The sequence below is a fragment of the Gossypium raimondii genome, chromosome 5, assembly GCF_025698545.1.
Source record: "Gossypium raimondii isolate GPD5lz chromosome 5, ASM2569854v1, whole genome shotgun sequence".
Lineage (NCBI taxonomy): Eukaryota > Viridiplantae > Streptophyta > Magnoliopsida > Malvales > Malvaceae > Gossypium > Gossypium raimondii.
Window position 1 is genome coordinate 1,326,611 of NC_068569.1, and position 20,164 is coordinate 1,346,774.

Genomic DNA, 20,164 nt, shown 5'->3' on the forward strand with positions numbered 1-20,164 from the left:
TGGAAATTAGTTTTTAAATCTAAAATTAAAATTTTATTATTTATTTTGAATTTGTTTAATTATTAATTGTTATATGATTATTTAATTTATAAAATGTTTATTTTAAGTTGTTTAGTGATGAATTATATTTGTGAAATTAATTGATTAAATAATATTTTATTTGAGATTTATTTAATCTCATTATTTATTATTTGTAATTTATTATATGTATATATTAAATATTTGTCAAAAATAATGATAAAATTTAAGATGAGACACTGAAATAAATTGATTAAAAAAAACGATACATTCTATATTGATTACCTTGCATGCAAAATAGAAACACCCAATACTCATTGAGCACATGTTTGGATGCTGCGAAATGCCCCATTGGGGAACATTTACAAAGCCTCATACCATTTATAGGTGCAATGAAATCAATAATATATATTTTTTTCTAATGAATATGTTAATATATTATTTATGGTAAGATTATATAAATTTCGATAATTAACAATTAATAACTAAATTATAAATAACTTTAAGTGATATATACTCAAAATGCTCACTCATCAAATCGGTCCAATATAATGGAAAAGGAATAGCCTCCAATTTTGAGAACCGCGAACTGCCCATAAGGCCATAACTATATGGCATTAACGAAAGAAGTAGTCCAACCTGTGCACAAATATTTATATATGTGGGTCATTGAAAATCAAAGTATAATTTTAATTGAATGGATATCCTTTCAAAACATTTAATGCAAGATTTTTAACAGAACAAGGAAAGGAACCCCAAATTGTCAATTCTTTTATGGTCCCCTCATCAGCAATAATGATTGATTTTTATCCCCAAAGTGTAAAATCAGCAACCATAAACCCAAGATGGGAACAGTGGGAAAACCAGTGTGACAAGTTGAAATATGTTGAATTATATCGACAAGTGAAAGATTTGGATACTTGGCGCTTTTTGATTTATGTGAAGCTCATATCGAGAAGCCATCATTTTAAGGTCCAACACCTTGGACTCATAACAAACTTCACTCTTCTATGGCCCATGGTTAGTTCACTTGCGAATAAAAATGAAATCTTACGGCCCATGGTTAGGTTTTTTTTTTTTTTTAAATCTTAAATGTATGAATAAATATCAAAAGAGGTAACTCAATTGTGAAAAGTTATAAAATAATCACCTAATTATTTAATTTTATCTTTTTTAGTCACCAACTGGCTAACGTAATAATGGAAACATCCAAATATCTAAGATAGTTGAGCCCTAAAAGAAAAACTAAAATTGAATACCTAAGTGATTATCTGTAACTTTTATAATTGAATAACCAAATAAAAACCTAGTTGAGTGACTACAAAATGGTATTGAATTTAAAGATAATATATACTTGAAAAGTATAAAATATATGGATTTATATGTGTTATATAATTTAACTTACATTAACCACTATAAGAAATGTAGAGAGATTGTGAATTGTGACATGCAAATTGAACAATAATATTCCAAAAGTCTTAACTATTGATGAACGGGAAATGAACCTTTTATTCATTATTCATCTACTAAATTGAATCATTCGAGTTACAAAGGCTAATGCACCAGCATCGTAACCAAGGTATGAAACACAAATTACATTATTCACATACACAGTTCTATGTTGGTGATTTTGACCTTCAAAAGAGATCATCAGCAACTAAATGTGTGTGTGTGTGTATATATATATATATATATGTCATGTTACTGTCACCATGTTTGAGAGATGAGGAGGTTTTATACACATATAGAGTGACCCTAGCAAAGTTTAAGGCCGGTGACTCTCGACAGGTAAGTTCCTGAATGGATCAGATTCTGCCTACAAGGCTAGCTACCATTCAAAGAAATCCATGAGAAAGTTACAGGTCCCCAACAGCCACTATCTAAGCGGTCCAGCCTCCACAAAACCGAAAATCTTCCTGGTCTAGTATTTTATTAGCTTAGCGTAGCCTTTTACTTTTACCAGTGTCCAAAGAGCTTTTAAAAGGGTAGAATGAACCTTTTAAAGCACTGATTTAAAAAACCCTTTAACCAGAAGGGACCAAAACCATATACACCAATCCACTTAATTGGTATATGAATGAGTACTGTTCAAGGACCAGGACCAGCTACATATGTTGATAATTTCTGAAACATATGTATAAAAATATTCTCATCTTTTTCCAACCAGCTAGCTAATTATTATTCCAAAACAAAGTTTGCCTTTGATTTGAATTGGGGCCGGTTTCTATATGTACTTTGGATAAAAGATCAAATCCATTAATTGGCAGTAGGTGTTGGAGCCATTTGCATATGCCACTTTGCCTTCAAAACGCGACTCATGAGTTAAAATGTACCTATTCTTACCTCCGAGTAAATTTCTTTTTTGTCACCCAATTATAAAAAATTACAAAATAATCACTTAATTATTTGATTGTCTTTTTTAGTTGCTAATCATTAAATGACTGACGAAAAGATGACATTACAACTTTTTAAATTAGTATAACAGCAACTTTAATTCTCAGTATTTATACATTGTGAGTAATTTAACGACTAATGACCAAATAATAAAAATCAAATATATAATTGGACGACTATTTTCTAACTTATTATAGTTGGATAACAAAAAAATACTAATAATTTAGTCACGACTAATGTAATTTACCCTTATATTCAAAGAAAATTTATATTAGATAGCTTTATTCAATCTAGGCCCTCATATGCTAAAATTTAGATAAACCTTAAAAGTTTATAATTTTATATCTGCTCCTAACACAAAATTTCTGACTTTGTTATTGAATCATTTGATAATACATCATCAAAAGTTTATAAAAATAAATCCAACGACTATTATCATCTGATTTTACTCGCAAATTATGAGACTACACAAAGCCTTGGATCATTGTTTTTCAGTTAACCACCAATTATTAATGTTTCAATGTCTTAGGTAACCTTGTTGGTAGTTTGTCATGCTCCTATGTTGAGCTTATCTTGTCGGATGCTGATGTTTCTTTTCACTATTCTTTTTAGGTGATTAATATTTAAATTTAAAATCGATTCAGCTAAAATTTAAATAATGTTTTCTTTCAACATCTTTGGATTACAACCTTATTTCAAAACTGTTCTCATCTTAATTTAACCATATTAATCAAGATGTTTATGAGAACTTGATCTGATTATAAAGTAAAATGTCTATGAGACTTTGAAGTAGTAAGTTGGTGAAAAAGGACTTTTTTTTTTTTCTTTTTCTTTTTTGCATGTAATGGAGAGAGTGCCACCCACGGCTATCAAAGGAGGCAGAGAGTTGCAGATCCCTTTGTCATTAAATGACTGCCAATTTTCTTAATTATAATGCCCTTTTTTTTTTTTTCAAAGTTCATAGGTAATTAGGTAGTACGAATTATATGCTGGTACAGTGGAGACAGCTTGGTTAAAGACTTTCAAAAGTTAAAAAAAGAAAAAACAGCACAGTTTTCAAGATACTACGTACTGTTTCTTTTATGTTTTGTTGCATTGAAGGAGGCCAAAGATTTCTTTCCCTATGATCAAATGTTTACATATATTTGCCTTCAACAGCTTTGGATGATGGTTAGAGGAAATAAAAATAGAACGGTAACAGCAAATGGGTTACTGTCTATGGGGGGATAAAAAAATTGTAACTTTCCCTTGGGGGGTGTCGGGTAGGAATTATGTGGTGTAATAAAAGGTGTATCGACGGGTCTATTCTAACTCATATCTGGGGCTGTTTCATTGTCCTTGGGATTGTTTTATATCTGGATGTATCTTGTCATGTACGTGGTATGAAAAAATTTTGTAACCTCTTTGGAGTCTTCTTCTCCATGAAATCTGAACTTATGTGGTTGCAAAAAAGAAAAAGTGCAGCACATGGATACGTCCTTTTACAGCGATAAAGATGTGGAGAATATGCGAAATATTAAATGTATAACAACATTAAATTATATTATGGGTGAACCCTCTCACAGCAATTTTTTTTCAGCCAACACTTCATTTAATTATCAAATCGTGTTGAGTGTTACAAATTGTTTGTCTAATTTCTCTCTAGACATTCCATTTTATTGAATGATGTTTTCTCCGAATCACCCTCCAAAACATCTCCAAAGGACAAATGGAAAGATTTTCTCGTGTTCCCTTGCATGATGTTTCGAGACGAGAGACGATCATTTTTATTGGAAGATCCAAGTATTTACAAGAATGAATTTCAGGCCCTTCCTTCAATCTAAATGCCATATCAACAATCATTTGCGTATTTAGGGTTGAGTCCAAAATTTGCCGCAAAAACTTTTCTTGGACCCCATCCTAACACCGCCTAATTTTACACGAAACCCTATTTATATATTTATATATAGTATATTTCCATGTAAAAATGAAATCCTTCATCGATTTATATAATAAAACGGTGATTTGATAGAATGGTGGCCGTTAGTACACCATGTGAGTTCTAACCTTTTTCTCCCAATGATTAAAGCATTTCTTTTTTTCAATAAAGCAATTATAATTTTACTGCCTAAATTATTATTATTTGACAAAATAAATTATATTTATTGCTTAATTCTGTTTTTCATCCACAGCACTAAGTCTAGAATATTAAACATTTTCATCATTAGTCAATTAAAACAAAAATTATAATTAGAAATTTATGATATGCTTTATTTAAAAAAAATGCATTATTATAAATATAGCACAAGCAAAAATATATATCCGAGCAATTATAGATACGAACCAATATGAAGCACACAAGAAAATAAAAAGAAATAAGCAAAGCTCATCCACGATATAAGGTTAAAGATCCACACATTACAACTGCAAACAGTGAGACTTGAGCTTGAGTACTTAAGAATCCAAAGCCTTCACATTATTCAAGATGCCAAAACCTCATTGGCATGTTATGCTTCATATAATACAATTTCTAGTGATACTCATACTCCACCCATAAATTCGAGGATAATATACTTAAACCTATGTTTCCTTGAGTGTTACGATAATAATAACATAATACACTTTATATTTTATGCACTATCTATAAATAAATACCATACAAACAAATAAATTTTAATAAGTTTATTGTTAACGTACATATTAATTATATGATATGATAACAATGCATTAAATATAAATCCTCATTTTATTATATTTTCATCCTGACAATGTATAAAAAATTAATAACAAAGTTAATTGGTAAAGGATTGAATTATTAATTTCATGTATTAAATATAAAAAAGTTATATTTATATTTATGCACTACAACAAATTCGTTAATTTTGAGCGTCAATGCTTCGTACCTTATTTAAACCTATTGTAATTCCTTGTTGGTTCTAATAAATTATGGCTTAGCCAAGAGAAAGGAAAAAAAACTTGAAGCCCAATATCCTTTTTGGGTTCAAAAGAAGGTGCAAATTAAAGTGAAAATATATATATTCATTGCAAATTATGTGAATATACACACACATACAAAGTAGTGCAATTGATAAAACGTTTGATTGTCTTGTCGACCAAGATTGTATATTTGTAATCAGATTAGCATGTGCCCCTTTTTATGTGTGATGGACACATTTGGGAGATGATGTAAGGATATATTGTCTAGAAATTATGCCAACCGTTGTGTGTTTTGGGCATAATTAATGATGGATAAGCGCTTGAAGGATCTAATTGCCAAAACCTGTATCAGAGGATGTAGAGCAATTAAGTTACATAAATAGACGCCATTACTTTTTGGCCTGCAGCTTAAGTGCATGCGTGGTTCAAACTACAAAGCAAGCCATTAAATATATATGTCAAATGTTGAAGTTGGAGCATGAAATTAATTAATACCATGTCTTTAATTTACTGCGCCTGTAGTCCAAGTACTAGCTAGTAACCAAAAGAAAGGGTTAGGCACCTAATAAACCGCTATTCTTAAAACCTCTTTCTATTTATTAAAAACTTCTTGCAATCAACTTTTTCCATTCAATTCGAATCTTGAAATCCAACTCTTTTTTTTTAAGAGTTTTACTTGAATTCGTATTTTTAAGAAGTTCGATTCAATTAGTTTCGGACTATAAAACATAACTAAAAGATAAAATCACTTGTGATTAGATATATAAAAAAGTATTTTCAAGTTGGATTCGTATTTGAAGCACTGTTATGGTAAGACACATTACACTCTCAAGGATAATTAGATATAGTTTTGTACTTGAAGCACTGTTATGGTAAGGCACATTACACTCTTATGGAGAGAATGCGGGTTCGAGAATTAGAAATGACATTATTGGAAAAAACAGTTACAAGCCCTAAATATGAACGATAAAAATAAACATGAATAATATTATTGTACCCTTACCCTAACTAAGACACGTGGCAGCACGAGAGGCAACTTAAGAGGCATCCACAAATGACTCTTCATCTAGTACCATCCGATTGGTTACCCAATGACCAACCACTGGCATGCCTCACACTGCCCATAGAGAGGCCACTCATCTTCGACTACTCGTTGGACATTCCATCAAGCCACCCGCCTTTAGCGGATCCTCTGTTAGGCCACCTGCTATTAGCAACACGCTCTCATCCCTAGGAGGAGACCACTAAGGGACAATTGAAGCTTAACAATTTTGTACTACTTCAACAAAAGAAATGTCAAAGCATGCCCATACAGTACTATGCATGACAACAACTAACATATAACTAACCTACCATCTGGCCAACAACACAAAAAAGTCACCATCCGTATTGTCAGTAACATGACACTATCAAGCAAGGGAACCTTCTCGCTCCCTTTTTTACTCCTTGAAAGTTGGCTCTCTACAATCTCTTATATTTATCTCCCTTCTCCTTCCGCCCTAATTCATCCAACTCTAATTGATGAGTCAGTCTCCTTATCACCACCACCACATCTCCTTCCTACATATTCCTTATTGAACACTAATGTCAATAAATATTAAAAAAAATTAGAATCAATATATATTACAATTAATCATTACGCGTATTTAATTAACTTCCTACATCATTAAAATAAATATAGTTAGAAAAAAAAGGCAATGGAATAAAATCTTCGTCCCCTTGGTACGCTGAGGTTGTAGCAAATCGAGGTGAGGATCACTCATTTCTTCATAATAGCACATCGAGCCAAGGTCGGTAATACTTCCAAACTTTCCTTTTTCTTTTCCCTTCAAACCCTAACCCTCTTTACCTGACCAATAGCAAGAAATCGAACCGCCATTTTATCTCTAACTAAACCCGGTTTCCCATACCAAACCACCCTATATTTTTGTCCTCTAGGTCCCAGCATTTGTTGATTACCCCTTTTTTCTTAATTGGCTTTGGTTCCTCTTTATTGGTTCCTATCTCTCTCTCTCTCTCTCTCTCTTTCTCTCTTTCCTTTTAGCTTTCTGATTCCCTCTCTCCGAATAAAATTTTCTATATATAAAGGACATTTCGTTAACTGTTGTGATACATAGCCCCGTCTTAAAGCAAGGAGTAGAGTTACGGGAATAAAAGCTTAGGTTTTTTTTTTGGGAGGGTTCCAAGTGTTGCTTTCTTCTTGTTGTTTTAGCTACTTGTTGCAGGGAAACAATTGGTTCTCTTTACTTTACCTTTTCTTTTCTTTGGTTTTATCTGTTGCTTTCTTCTTGGGGGCCGCTTGTGGTATGGTTGCTATAACCTTTGATTTAAATCCTTTTTATTTGTAACTCGAAAGACATGTCGAACTGCATCGATGTTGCGCCTGAGCAACTCTGCTATATCCCTTGCAACTTTTGCAACATCGTTCTTGCGGTATATATATCTCTCTCTCTTCTTTAAGTATTTATGTATACTTTGGTTTTGGTATTTTCCTTCTCCATATATATTAAATCCTGAAAATAAAAGTGGGTCTTTGCATCTGTGATCAGTGCTCTCTCGTGTTCTTTCTTTCTTTTTTTACTGAAATCTATTGATTTTGTTTTTCTGGGGTTTTCTTGTTTTTTTCTTACCACTTACCAGTCATGTCTCTATCGTCAGCTTCTTTTACAGTCATGGAAAAGTCATAATGCAATGACCAGAGAAAGAAAGAGAGATGGAGAGGAAAAGGCTTAGTACCTTAGCCTTAGCTTAGATATTAGTTACTGATCTTTCTTTTTTTAGTTTATTATTATTACGATGACGATGTTGTTTTTGGTAAATAAATTTAATAAGAGTAAAAATTTCAACGTCCAAAGTCCAAACACAGGCATTTTGTTGATATTCTGATGAGTACAATACCTCAACTCCCTTTGTTTCACTGCTGTTGTTACATACCTTTCCCTTTGCTTAAAATACAGCCACAACTTGGTTCTTTTGCTAACTCAGTTGCTTTACCTAATGGGGGAAAATGAAAACATGAAGATCCTTAGTACCTTGTATCATTTCCCAGAAAACACCCTGCTTAAACACATTAAGAAACCCACCCATGCACCCATTATAGAATTACCATCTTGTATATCCATCCATTGTCTTACCTGATCATCTTCTTCTATGTTTACTGCCTCTTTTCTTCTTTATAGTTTGCTAATTATGGGATTATAATGCGCAGGTGAGTGTCCCATGCAGCAGCCTGCTTGATATTGTGACCGTCCGATGCGGGCACTGCACCAATCTATGGTCCGTGAACATGGCAGCTGCATTTCAGTCAGTTTCATGGCAAGATATTCAGGTCCGAACTCTTTGAGAACTTAAAATTATTGAATAAAAAATATATATAATGTCCATTTCAGGATCTTCAAACCCTCCGAAACCTAGGGCTTCAAAAGAGAAATGCTAAAAGTTTTTTTTTCCAAACACTTTCCTATGAAAAATAGTTGCCGACAGTCACTGAAACCCTAGCAGCCGCCATGATCAAAACCTATTTTATTTGCTTTTATATAGGACTGAATTTTGCGGCTTTGAGAAAGAGGTGCCTGTAAACATAAACTATGTATATTTTTTATGCTAACCCATCACAAAAGCTTTTATCACTTTCTTGTGCCGTTAGTTTATTTTTTTCCTTTGTTTTCTGCTTTTGGGTAGTTTGATTTGATTGACATGTAAGTTAGGGTTCTTAGGTTTTAATGATATCTTTTAATGAACTTCGTCTTCAACAAAAGCTTGGTACATAGATTCTTTTCTAGGAACATAAATCAAAATATTTAAATTCTTATAAATTTACCAAAAATCTAAACGTTTATATATACTATTACAGGCACCGAATCATGCAATGCAGGATTATAGGATGAAAGAATCGGGATCCTCATCCAAATGCAACAAGTTCCCAATGCGACCACCTGCCAACAATGTCGTCACTGAGGAAAGGGTCGTCAATCGACGTAAGTTAATCACATCTCTTTACATATAATACCACCTTTTCTTTTCTTTTCTTCTTCTTCTTCTTTTTTTTTTTACATCATTTTAAAAATAGATATATGCTTGGTTTTCCTTTTTCAGCTCCAGGGAAGAGGCAGCGAGTACCTTCTGCATACAATCAGTTCATAAAGTGCGAAAAATCCTATTGGTTTTGTTTAACATTGCACATAACATTAATTTTGTATTATATATAATTGCTGCATGCTTTTACTATATGTACTCTAATTATGAAATGATGTAGAGAGGAGATCCAGAGGATCAAGGCCAACAATCCTGATATAAGTCACAGGGAAGCATTCAGCACTGCTGCTAAGAATGTATGTTCACTTTAAAGCTGCAAAAATCCATATATAAGAACATTAACATATACATTATAATTGTTAAGGTTTCATATAAAATATTTATGGTTATTCACCATTTCTTTTTTATTTTGTATTCCTGTATATATTACAGTGGGCGCACTTCCCTCATATCCATTTTGGGCTGATGCTGGAAGCCAACAATCAAACTAAGCTGCATGATGTAAGTAATTATATATATATAGTTGAAACAGCTGCTGTGGCATGAATATTGAAATAACACAAAGTTTAGCATATAATAATAACCATAAATTTTGAGTTGTTTTTACCAAGTAATATTTGAGATTAGCAATGGTGAGAAGTATGATTAACTGAAGTTTATGATATTTGAACAGGCCTCTGAGAAGCATATCATGTCAAGGACTGCATTGTTCAACAAGTGATTAGTGTGTTTAAGATTGAAGAAGTAATTAACCTTTCCCCAGTGAAGGCTAGCTATGGTTTGAAATTTGAAGTGAAGAATATATATATATATAGTGTTGTTGATGCAATGTGTATTTTGATTTTGATTTTCAAGAACTTGGATTTATATCCTAATTAGTTTTATGTTATCATGTGATCCACTTTGCTTGGTTTGTGTTATCATAATATTATCCAGTACTTTTCAAAGTGAACGTAATTATGTATGTATAAAATAAATTCCAGTGTTCAGCTTGTGGGAATTAATATATCTCATCTTTGTGAAAATCAGAATATTTAGTAATTAGGGTACTTGTTTAATAAATATTTGACGCAAGATGTCACCTCCAAAAACAAAGTTATATGTATCATCCATTAATTCATTGAGAACAAAAAAGCATGCATACCAATATATGATTATTTTACCGTAAGGATAAATCTCAAATTTAATGTGGTTTGAAGATATCCTAAGTTTACACACACACAAAATTGTCCTATAATCTTATTTACATACTGTAGGCTATAGATTAGGAGAAATCAATTAAAATTTAAACAGAAATATTGTAATCGAAATTTGATTTAAAATGAATCGAATATATATGATGTTAAAATGATTATTTTACCGAAAATGGTTCAAACAATCTGATAAAACCAAACTAAAATCAACTCTAGGCAGATGTTTAAGATTTCATGTGGTGGTGGTCTTTATCTCTCTAATTATTAACTTTTAAGGGTTTATTTAAGTAGATATGCAAAGTTGAGAAAGAATCACATCTATTAAATTGATCATTTTAGAAGATAGATGAGATTTTTTTAATTCTATTAATTTAACTTTGAGAATTTCATCACGATTCACTTTTCTTTTTGGTAAAATAGGTATGATTGGTCCATTAATATGACCATTTTTTTTGTGGCAGTTCCAAAGTTGTAAAATGAGTATTAATCTAAATACATCGATATATGCCATTGTAAAGTATCGTTTTAAAGAAATCTTAAGCTCCACGAAAGGTTGTTAAAATATGTTGCATGCAGTATCATTGGTAAAGCAGTTGCCGCTTAATCCCTTGAAGTCAAGCTGTGTCACATAGAAACATTTATAGCTTATATATATCCCATTAAAACTCTATCTTATAACCTAAATTTACATTTTGAAGCTTAGCTTCTTCTTCTTCTTTTTTTTGGCTATCTTATGAAAACCAGACCCCATATTTTGCTTTTGAATTATTGAAAGAGTGAAGGGGGAAAAGGTTTGTTATAATATTAGTGTTGAAAAGCAAATATCTAAGAAAAGTCATTGTCTGTCTAAGCATGGAGATACAACTCACAAAGTCATAAACCTCTGTGAAAAGTAGTATTTGGACCACCATTTTGCTCCTTCACCAATTCCATTTTAACATGCAGAGAATCTCCCATTAAAAAGCACTAAAGTTGTAATATATATATGTATCATGTATGTATGTATTTTCAGCCTGTGATTTTTGCATTCAACTGTTTGACTGAAACGTGTTTATACTCGTGTAATTATTCTCAAACTGCTTTTTTTTTTTATGAATCATTAAAAATTTCCTTTTTCTCGTGAACGATGTCATTGGATTTCATGTAATGGGGAGACGCATTTTATATATATATATATGCAGAGAGACAACAATTAGGGCATCTTTGAAAACAACTGGGTGTGATGTGAAGTGGAAATGTGGTCACCCCCCACCCCCCATTTCCCACTCTGCTCTTTTCTCAAGAAGATAGCAAATTACAACTTTGAATCAATAACCTACATATTAAAACACCCACACTTTTTCTCTTTGGGTTGCATTAGAAACCTTAATGAATCCAAATTTGTTTGATTAGTGGGATGAAAAGAGAAATGACATAATAAACCACAAAAATCAATCAACTTTTAGGCTTATGAATCTTTTCATTTATATCCTTTCTAACTTTATATGTGATATTTGCAAAGCTAACTTGAAAAACCTATTCACCTAATGTATGTATTTTAACATGTTGAGTGAAGTGAGAAGAGAAGTGGATGTACATGCTAATCAAAGAAACCAAACTATATATTTAGTTGGGTTCCAGTACATGTATACAAATATAAAGTTTAGTTCCTTTTAGATTTTTTACTATTTATGTCAAAGTTAAAAGGAAAGAACAGAACAAAAATGGAGAAAATTAGTTTGAAAGAGAAGAAAGAGTGAGAATAAAATACAGTAGTAAAAATTATGAAATTCAAAGAGGTGCATGTAATGTAATATTATTATAATCATTGGATGCCCTCGGGATCTGAAATTGGATTGTAGTAAGATTTCAAGCTGGGAAATGGATTTTACTTTTTTCTCCATAGGGAGCAGAAGAAGATAACATAAGTAACAAATATATATAATTATGACACATTTTCGACGTTAGTGAAAAATATTATATAATAAAATTTATTATATCATAAATCCTAATTTTTTATGAACATCATCGTAAGAAAAATATTTTAATAATTTTATAATTAAATTGATATCCAACTCCAATATAAGTGTGGGAGAAAAAAAACGAGAAGAAAAGGGCAAGAGTAGCAGGAGGTCTGACATAATAAGAATCTGAAATGTCAAATTCAATGACTTGGTTTCATTGTCATTTCACCTCCCATTTCTCAAAGCCTGACTTCACTGACTAGCTTCTGTCTTTCCCCCCGCACCCATTGGACTCTTTGTTTTTGGTGCTTCAAATCCAGCTGATGGCTGCTCTCTTCCAGTTTACACATCTCCTTTCAAGACCCCACCCCCAACAACAGGCACATATTCTTTCTTGTTTGAATTGGGACCAATACGAGATTCCTCCTGTTCAATGGCATCCATCCCCTACTCTTTTCGACGTATATAAATTCTATAATTTGTGAACACAAATCCAGCCGCGTCCACCCTCATCTTCCCCTCCCTTTGTTTCTTACTCATATAAAAACATCAACCAGGATGATCCAAAAAGGCCCCTAAAAAAAGGAACAAAGCATCATCTATCCTATAAAGATATATTCTCACAAAGAACCAATTTCTGGGCCTTTTAACATGATTCTGTTTCTTTCATATTCCCCTCAAATGGAGAATCACACACCTCATAGTTTGAACACTGCCTTAACCTCAACGAAGAAATCAACCATGAAACAAGGGAGGGTTAAGTGCTATAAATCAAGTAAAGTCTTAAGGTTTCAGCTTTAGATAATTTGCACTCCCAACTCGCACTAAAATTCTTTTAAGGGGAAAAAGAATTATATCATTCCTCTGTCAGTAGCATATGGCTTTTTTCCTTATTGAACTGAAAGATATTCTTGATGGCCTATCAGATCCAAAGTTGAAAATATTATCTGAAGCATCGACATGGGTACGGACATTGCTTGTCGAAGGGAAAGAAAAAAAAAGGCCGCGGAAGATCTGTTTGAGCCGCCAAAGCTAAATGAAGGCCCTGTATGTTCCTCTTTGGGTCGATGCAGAGTGCTACCTGATAGTGATGGCATGATGGAAGGTGTTCAAGGCTCAGAAGACACACCAGAAGATGCAGAAACAGGGAAAGTGAAACCAGTGCTATTATCCAAAGTAGATATCCACCGTTGCTCAGGCTTGCTGACAGAAATAGAAGCCAAAACCGGTTTATTTTTAATGGAGTTACAAGGCCTTTCTGAAGCACCAGCCTTTGAGTGATCCTGTTCAAAAAATTGATGTACACTTATGAGTTCTTAATGGGCAGATAAATAAATGGCATATATAACAAATGAGTTCTTTGATAGACATAGGCAAGTTAACAAATGAGACATAAAATGATTAACTCTGCTCCTGCGTAGTATCATGCTCACAAGATTCGTGATCCCCACAAATTTCAAAATTGCATTATAAAAGGGAAGTAAACTAATGGTACATCTTGTCACCAATGTACTTGGCGTGAAAGAAGAAAAATAGAGACAAAAATAAAATGTCTCTTTCACTTTCCAAGTTGGGATATTGGGACAACAAAACGATTAAAATGATGTTCATATATTCACCATAGTGCATTTGATATAATTCCCATAAAGTATGTCAGAAAAATTAGGGTAAAATAGACTAAATTTTCTAAAAGATATTGACAGCTAATTGAAATGCTTCTAGTTTTAACTTTAAATTACTAGGAAAGTACTAAGCAAAATGTCATAGAACAATAATAGAAGGATGAATGAAGTACCTCCTGTGCAGTCTTGATTTGAGAATTTTGAAATTTTCCAAATCTAGTGACGACCCGGCATTAGTGCCAAACATTTTAATAGTGCTATGAGCTTCAAACTCTGAAGCAGAAGTTCTGTTCACATTCTTAGCTTCAATGGTATTCAATGGGGAAGGCACAGAAAATGATTTCCCTCTATCTTCATTCCACTGAGCAGGACTTCTGTTGTTGATTTGATTCTTGCTTTTAGAAGAACCAAGTCCTAAACATGGCAAACAGTTAGCATTAGCATCTAAAGATTCAGATATTTTACTTGAAGTGGCTATCTTTAACACCTCAGACTTCTCCTTACGAGTGACTAGATTTCGCTCTAGGTGCTCTAATATTGACCTTTCCATATGACTGGAATGTGGATGTTCGGGTGGGATATTGATCTCGGAGCTTCTGTTACCATCTAATGACTGAAAAATTGGAAGAGATACTGATCACTCCTTGTTCCAAGTTGTTCTTGATAGAAGGAAATACGCCCTTGGAAACATTGGAATTTGCCATTGGAAAAGGACTGTTTAACAACGAATGAGAATAAATAGGTCCTCTAGGTTGGGTTTCTGCAGTGCCATTATGTCAAATCCTGCGAATGGATCGCACAGTTCCATGGCCATCATCTGCAAGGTTGCTCCTCAACTTCAAATATGTGTTCAAACAAGTATAGGACTCAAATAGATGTAACAATAATAGTTCAAGTCATGAAAAGGCAAGTTTCAAATAGGCAATAGCTACCTACAACATGATGAATATTCCCTTATTCAGCTTTTGACCATGTCCAGCTTTAGGGGCAAAAATACATAAATTAGACTCTGTTCAACCTAGAAGCACATTGTTTCCCCAAGGCTTTGCTTGGTAGGAAGGATAAAAAGGGGTGGGAATAAAAATTTCTTAGTCTAATGGTTAGTTTCCATAACCGCTTTCCTACTTTAGAGCTTAACAATCGGATTAAACACGTTTCGTTCTTCCCCTTTGTATCTTTCCTATTTCCTACCAAGCAATGCCTAAATGGTCTTCGAAAACAATTTTAGATAATAGTTATGGCACAACAATTACAAAAATGACATAACACAGACTCCATCAGAAAACATAGAACATGCTTGTCCACGCATTGGAAGTAACCAAGAATCCATATTGAGGACCTAGTTATTAACATTCTATGTGAGGGTCAAGGTTCAATTTCCCTTTTCATTAATCCCAATGTAACCATTTCTTTTTCCTTTTCAAGAAAGAGGAAGCTGATTCCCTATATTTATAGCACTACAATGGAAGTATAATGAGTAGTAGTACTATGGCTGCTAATCATGAAAACTTACCTGTCCATATCTAGGAGTTTGCAATTGCTGCAAGGGAGAGAATGAACCATTCAGGAAACCATTACCCTTGTCTTGTACATGATCCAACTGATTACATACAAGGAAGAGAAAAGAAAAAATATTTCTCACGCAGTCGATCAGATGTAATCATAGAAGAATAGGTGCAAAACCCACACCTTTGATTTAGATTTTGAATAAATAGTTCTGAAGTAAGGGGTTCTTGGAATATTATGAAGCCCAAATCTGCCTCTTTGACTGTGGAGTTAGATAACCACGCTGATCCTGTACCATGGAACCCGGCCAACATGTGGATGACTTGGGTGAAGGCAATGGAACAAATGATTCTGATTCAAAATTGTCACTGAGCACTATTGGTCTTTCATCTTTTGATATAGCACTCTTAGAACCTACGTTTACTTCTGGTGTCCTCATTGTCATGTATGCTTTTGCAAGTTCAATAGGTCAGCATCCAGTTTCATTTGGGAGCTGCAGTGTTTCATAGAATAAAATTTTAAATAAATAGGGAAAAAATACGAAGGACACAAGCACATCAAGTTTCAATGTACCTAACAATTGACATATGTTAGGCGTGCCCAACGATGCAACTCTCTGCGTGGACTAACATATTACAGAGATCGACAGACAGATAAAGACTGAGAGATGAGATACTTAACTGATACAATAGAAAAGAAACGAAATTGGGGGAAATGCCCTGAGAGTGGATAAACTAGTATGCATCAGAAAATTTCCCTTTTATGTTGGCAGCTCCACAAGCGCTCAATCTCATCCTAACCAGCCTTCCTTTTCCCAATCAGCCAATAGCTTAAGTAACTTTATTAGATTATTTATCTATGACAAGTCTATTCAAAATTATTAAACTGACAAGTATATCATAACTACTAGAAAAAGAGTTCACTCCTTTTGAGCCTTTCACTTCTTAAGTTACAATTATTAGATATCCATCATATAAGCACCTATGCACATCCAACCTCCCAATGGAAAAAATTATGAGATATTTGCAGCTCCTTAATATCTATGATTGAATAATTAAATCGACATGCATATCATAACCACTTGTGATTAAAGTGCACGTTATTTGCACCTATCACTTCTTGAGTTATAATTATTTCCATCAAATAAGTACCTAAGAATCTAAATGAACAAACTTATAAGAATCTCACAGCTCCTATTCTCTCTTTTCAGTTTATGTTTTAAGGAATTCTACCTTAAAGGGTGAAGCATTCCAGCTTTGGTGAGAATGCAAGATCTTTTGTCTCCTTTCTTTTATGGCATCGGTTCACATCACAACCAACCTAACTAGCTCTATTAAAACCATAAAATTGACACCTATCAATTCAAACCCTTGCTGAACCCACACCAAAGCAACCTTCAAGTTTCAAGTGAAACCACCAATGAGATTACTGCTCATAACCCAAATTGGTAAGGATGTTTATTTCAAATTTTTTTCATTTAGCCCAAATTGAATCTTGTTCTTTCTAAACCAACCAGAACACTAAAATATACTCTCTCGTCCAATTACACCCTAAAATTACAAGGTCTTAACCACCAAACAAATAGATTGCTGTATGTTGATGCAAACCAAATACAAGGTCTTAACCATCAATTTTCTTTTGAAGTTTTTTCTGTACATTTAGACTTTAGACAACAGGACCCCATACCATGTCCATAGGAGGTGTTGCAAACAGAAATTTCAAGGAAAATAAAGAGTTTGGGCAACATACTCTTAAGTTGCATTTTTACACAAGGATTATACATGTACAGTTACTAACATAAGACACAGCATCAACCTCAGTATTTCACGCAGATACCAGTGTTCCAAAATACAAGTTCATTATAATGATTTTCACTCACAGTTGGTTTAGGAAGGGGAGTTGCCACATCCCATACAGCTTTATTTGAATCATCCTATTTTCCTTCCGTGGGCCTCCTCAGGCTCTGAGGACCTATAGTATCTTTGGCACCTCTAGCGGACAGGATTATATCCTTACATTCTTGATGAACTTTAGGAACATCAGCAGACCTTGAATTCATAATCTCAATCATATGATTAATTTCATCCCTGGATACAGTTTATAGATGTTAAAAGCCATATTAGATAATAATCAGCTCTTCACACCAAGTAAATGGTCTCCTTGAAATATAGAAACAAACAGGGATATATGAATAAGTGTGCAGAGAGGGATGAAAGAACAAGTCATTAATTAATAAAATAAAAAATCAAGCTCATTTATAATAGCTGGGATATGAAGAACAGGGAGAGAACGTATAATCTCACCGGATAACAACAAGAACTCACCTTGAAAATGTTTTCTCCTCCATTAGCTTCTCAATTTCCAAAAGTTTGTCATCCTTAATCTCACTGTCAGCACCTTTTCGTTTTTCAGCAAAGTCCAAAACCAGCCTTTGATCCATCACTTGTTCCGCTAGTATTAGCTGTTTTAGAAACTCCAAACTAGAAAAAAAAGTGCAAATATAATCATTCATGCTAACTCATTAAGAAAAGCTAAATTAACCCCCTCTCTTTTTTTTCACTTGAATAGGGGAAGTACAATGTGATTTAACAGAGTTTAATGCCATTAACACAAATATATGGATTTGGTGAACAAAATCCTTACAGTTGAAGAAGAAATTTGATCTTTGCCACTAGGATGTTCCTCCATATCTTCACCCAAGTTCACTGTTTCCAACAGAAAAAGTAACAAAATTCATCATGTAATCACATTAAAACATTTAATGAGCTACTAATCAGAAAAACATAACCCCCAAATATTCTCCCACGCTTGTCACTGACAAAGTTACGTTTCATCACTAAAAAATCCTACTAATCACGAAGAAGAGAAAAATTTTAACGAAGAGACGCGTTCTTTTATATGAAGAGAAAAAAATAAAAACTAACCATGAGTTTGAGGTTCTGGCGGCTGGAGGGTATCGTTCGTGAGGTGTTTAGAGAAGAGAGAGGGGAAGATTCTAGAGGCGCCGCCGGCTACAAGACGGCAAGCCGGATCGACAAGTTTGGAGAGAAAGCGGCCGCGTAGGGATTGGTTCTGCTGAGGGGCATAAGGTGTAGCCGGAGGTCGATGCGGCGGTTGTGTCCTTGGCTTGCAACCGACGCCGCGCTCTATTGTCTGGGGAACTTGCATTGAGTAGGACGGTGTCGTTTCTGTAGTTCTCTCCATTTGGGTGTCTTGTCTCAGCACACGCAATCACGCATCACACTCACTGTGCGAAGTGCTAAAGCACCCTTTTTTACACTTTTTCTTTTTTTTCTTTTCTTCGTTTTCCTTTTTAGATACATTTGGTTTTAAGTTTTAACCCTCTTTCTTTTGTTTTTTCCAAAATTTGGGACCGTTTGATTTAAACCCATAGGCACTTCCCAGTTCCCACAAGGTCACATGAAGAAATTTTATGTATGAGCAGAAGTTATATATAAGGATTAAAACCTATACTATATTAAAGCAAGCTACCGAGAACCATTAGCTCAAATGCTCAATACGATGATGTTTCTGAACTTTGTTGTCCTAGAGTTTTGGATCCAACTATATAAAATACATACTCCCATTTTCATCTCCATCAATGTGTAAATGTGTTTTTATATCATATAATTAATATATTACAGCAATAAAAATATCAAATATTAATAATTTAAAATGTTTTTTTGAGATATAATAATGTAAAATATTGAAATAGGAGTGATTCGCATTTGATAGGGTGCAGCCGAAAAGGAAAAAAATTCCGTAAAAACAACTAATCATCAATCCGTCCTCTTAATCTATAACTAATTGCGGCTTCATCCAAAATTAGCAATCAATTAATTCTAATTCAAAGAAACATTTGATTGTTAAAACCTCGGTTAAAAGTGATATATATTTTTTACATAGTTAATATAAATAAAGATATTTTATTTCCATTTTTAAACTCAAAAGTTGAATGAAAAATACTTTAATTCCAAATACCAAGTGCTTTTCATTAGAAGAGCGCACGTAACGCTAGTGACGTCATTTTATGTTTCAATTTTTTATAGATATAAGTGATCCTATCTATCTTTGATCTAGAAGAGATTTGACCGTAAATTTCATCGGGACCGGTATAACGTGTTTGCTGATCACAGTGTTAACGTGGCGGATTGCACGTGAAATGCTCTGACTGCAAATTTAGACTTTTTGTCATTGCTTGCTTCCATCTCCATGGTTCAAGGGTGAAGCGCCACGTCTGATTCTTACCTCTTCATACATGCATGCTGGATTCTACAAATTGTTAGCTAAAAAACACTATTGATGTCCCTGTTAGTACCCAACACACCTTTCCAGTTTCAGAAACAGAATTATGTTGGTCGTCTTCCTGGGAATTCCTGTACATTCCTTCTCTTTGCAAAACCTGGAATAATGATGAAATCTGATAATAACACTTCTAAGTGACAAGGATTTTAAAATGTTCAAAAAGAAAGAAAGAAAAAACTGTGGCTTTTGTAGCATTCGTGATAAGATCAACAATAAGGAACCAATCTCTTCA

The 20,164-nt window shown here is 33.5% G+C and overlaps 2 protein-coding genes across 7 annotated transcripts; one reads left to right on the forward strand and one right to left on the reverse strand.

Moving 5' to 3' along the window:
- Positions 1-7,373: 7,373 nt before the first annotated feature.
- On the forward strand, positions 7,374-10,388 carry LOC105771135 (axial regulator YABBY 5). The gene is made up of 7 exons (XM_012592538.2): positions 7,374-7,761; positions 8,537-8,656; positions 9,182-9,305; positions 9,424-9,472; positions 9,584-9,659; positions 9,796-9,864; positions 10,037-10,388. Exons 1-7 carry the CDS (start codon positions 7,687-7,689, stop codon positions 10,082-10,084), a joined length of 561 nt encoding a protein of 186 aa, XP_012447992.1. The 5' UTR covers positions 7,374-7,686; the 3' UTR covers positions 10,085-10,388.
- A 2,178-nt stretch (positions 10,389-12,566) lies between these two features.
- Positions 12,567-18,996, reverse strand: LOC105770046 (uncharacterized). 6 transcript variants are annotated; one of them, XR_008196265.1, is made up of 8 exons: positions 18,552-18,996; positions 18,271-18,332; positions 17,952-18,107; positions 17,507-17,714; positions 15,811-16,120; positions 14,664-15,721; positions 14,295-14,535; positions 12,567-13,782 (listed from the first exon to the last, which is right to left on the reverse strand). XR_008196265.1 is itself a non-coding variant. In XM_052631581.1 (2 exons), the coding sequence occupies exons 1-2, from the start codon at positions 14,669-14,671 to the stop codon at positions 13,443-13,445; spliced, it is 717 nt and encodes a 238-aa protein (XP_052487541.1). In that variant the 5' UTR covers positions 14,672-14,751; the 3' UTR covers positions 12,567-13,442. The 6 variants fall into 6 exon arrangements, 1 of the variants encoding a protein (XP_052487541.1); XR_008196263.1 differs by having other exon boundaries at positions 14,626-15,721; XR_008196264.1 differs by having other exon boundaries at positions 14,295-14,957; positions 15,635-15,721; positions 18,552-18,983.
- Between the last annotated feature and the right edge of the window lie 1,168 nt (positions 18,997-20,164).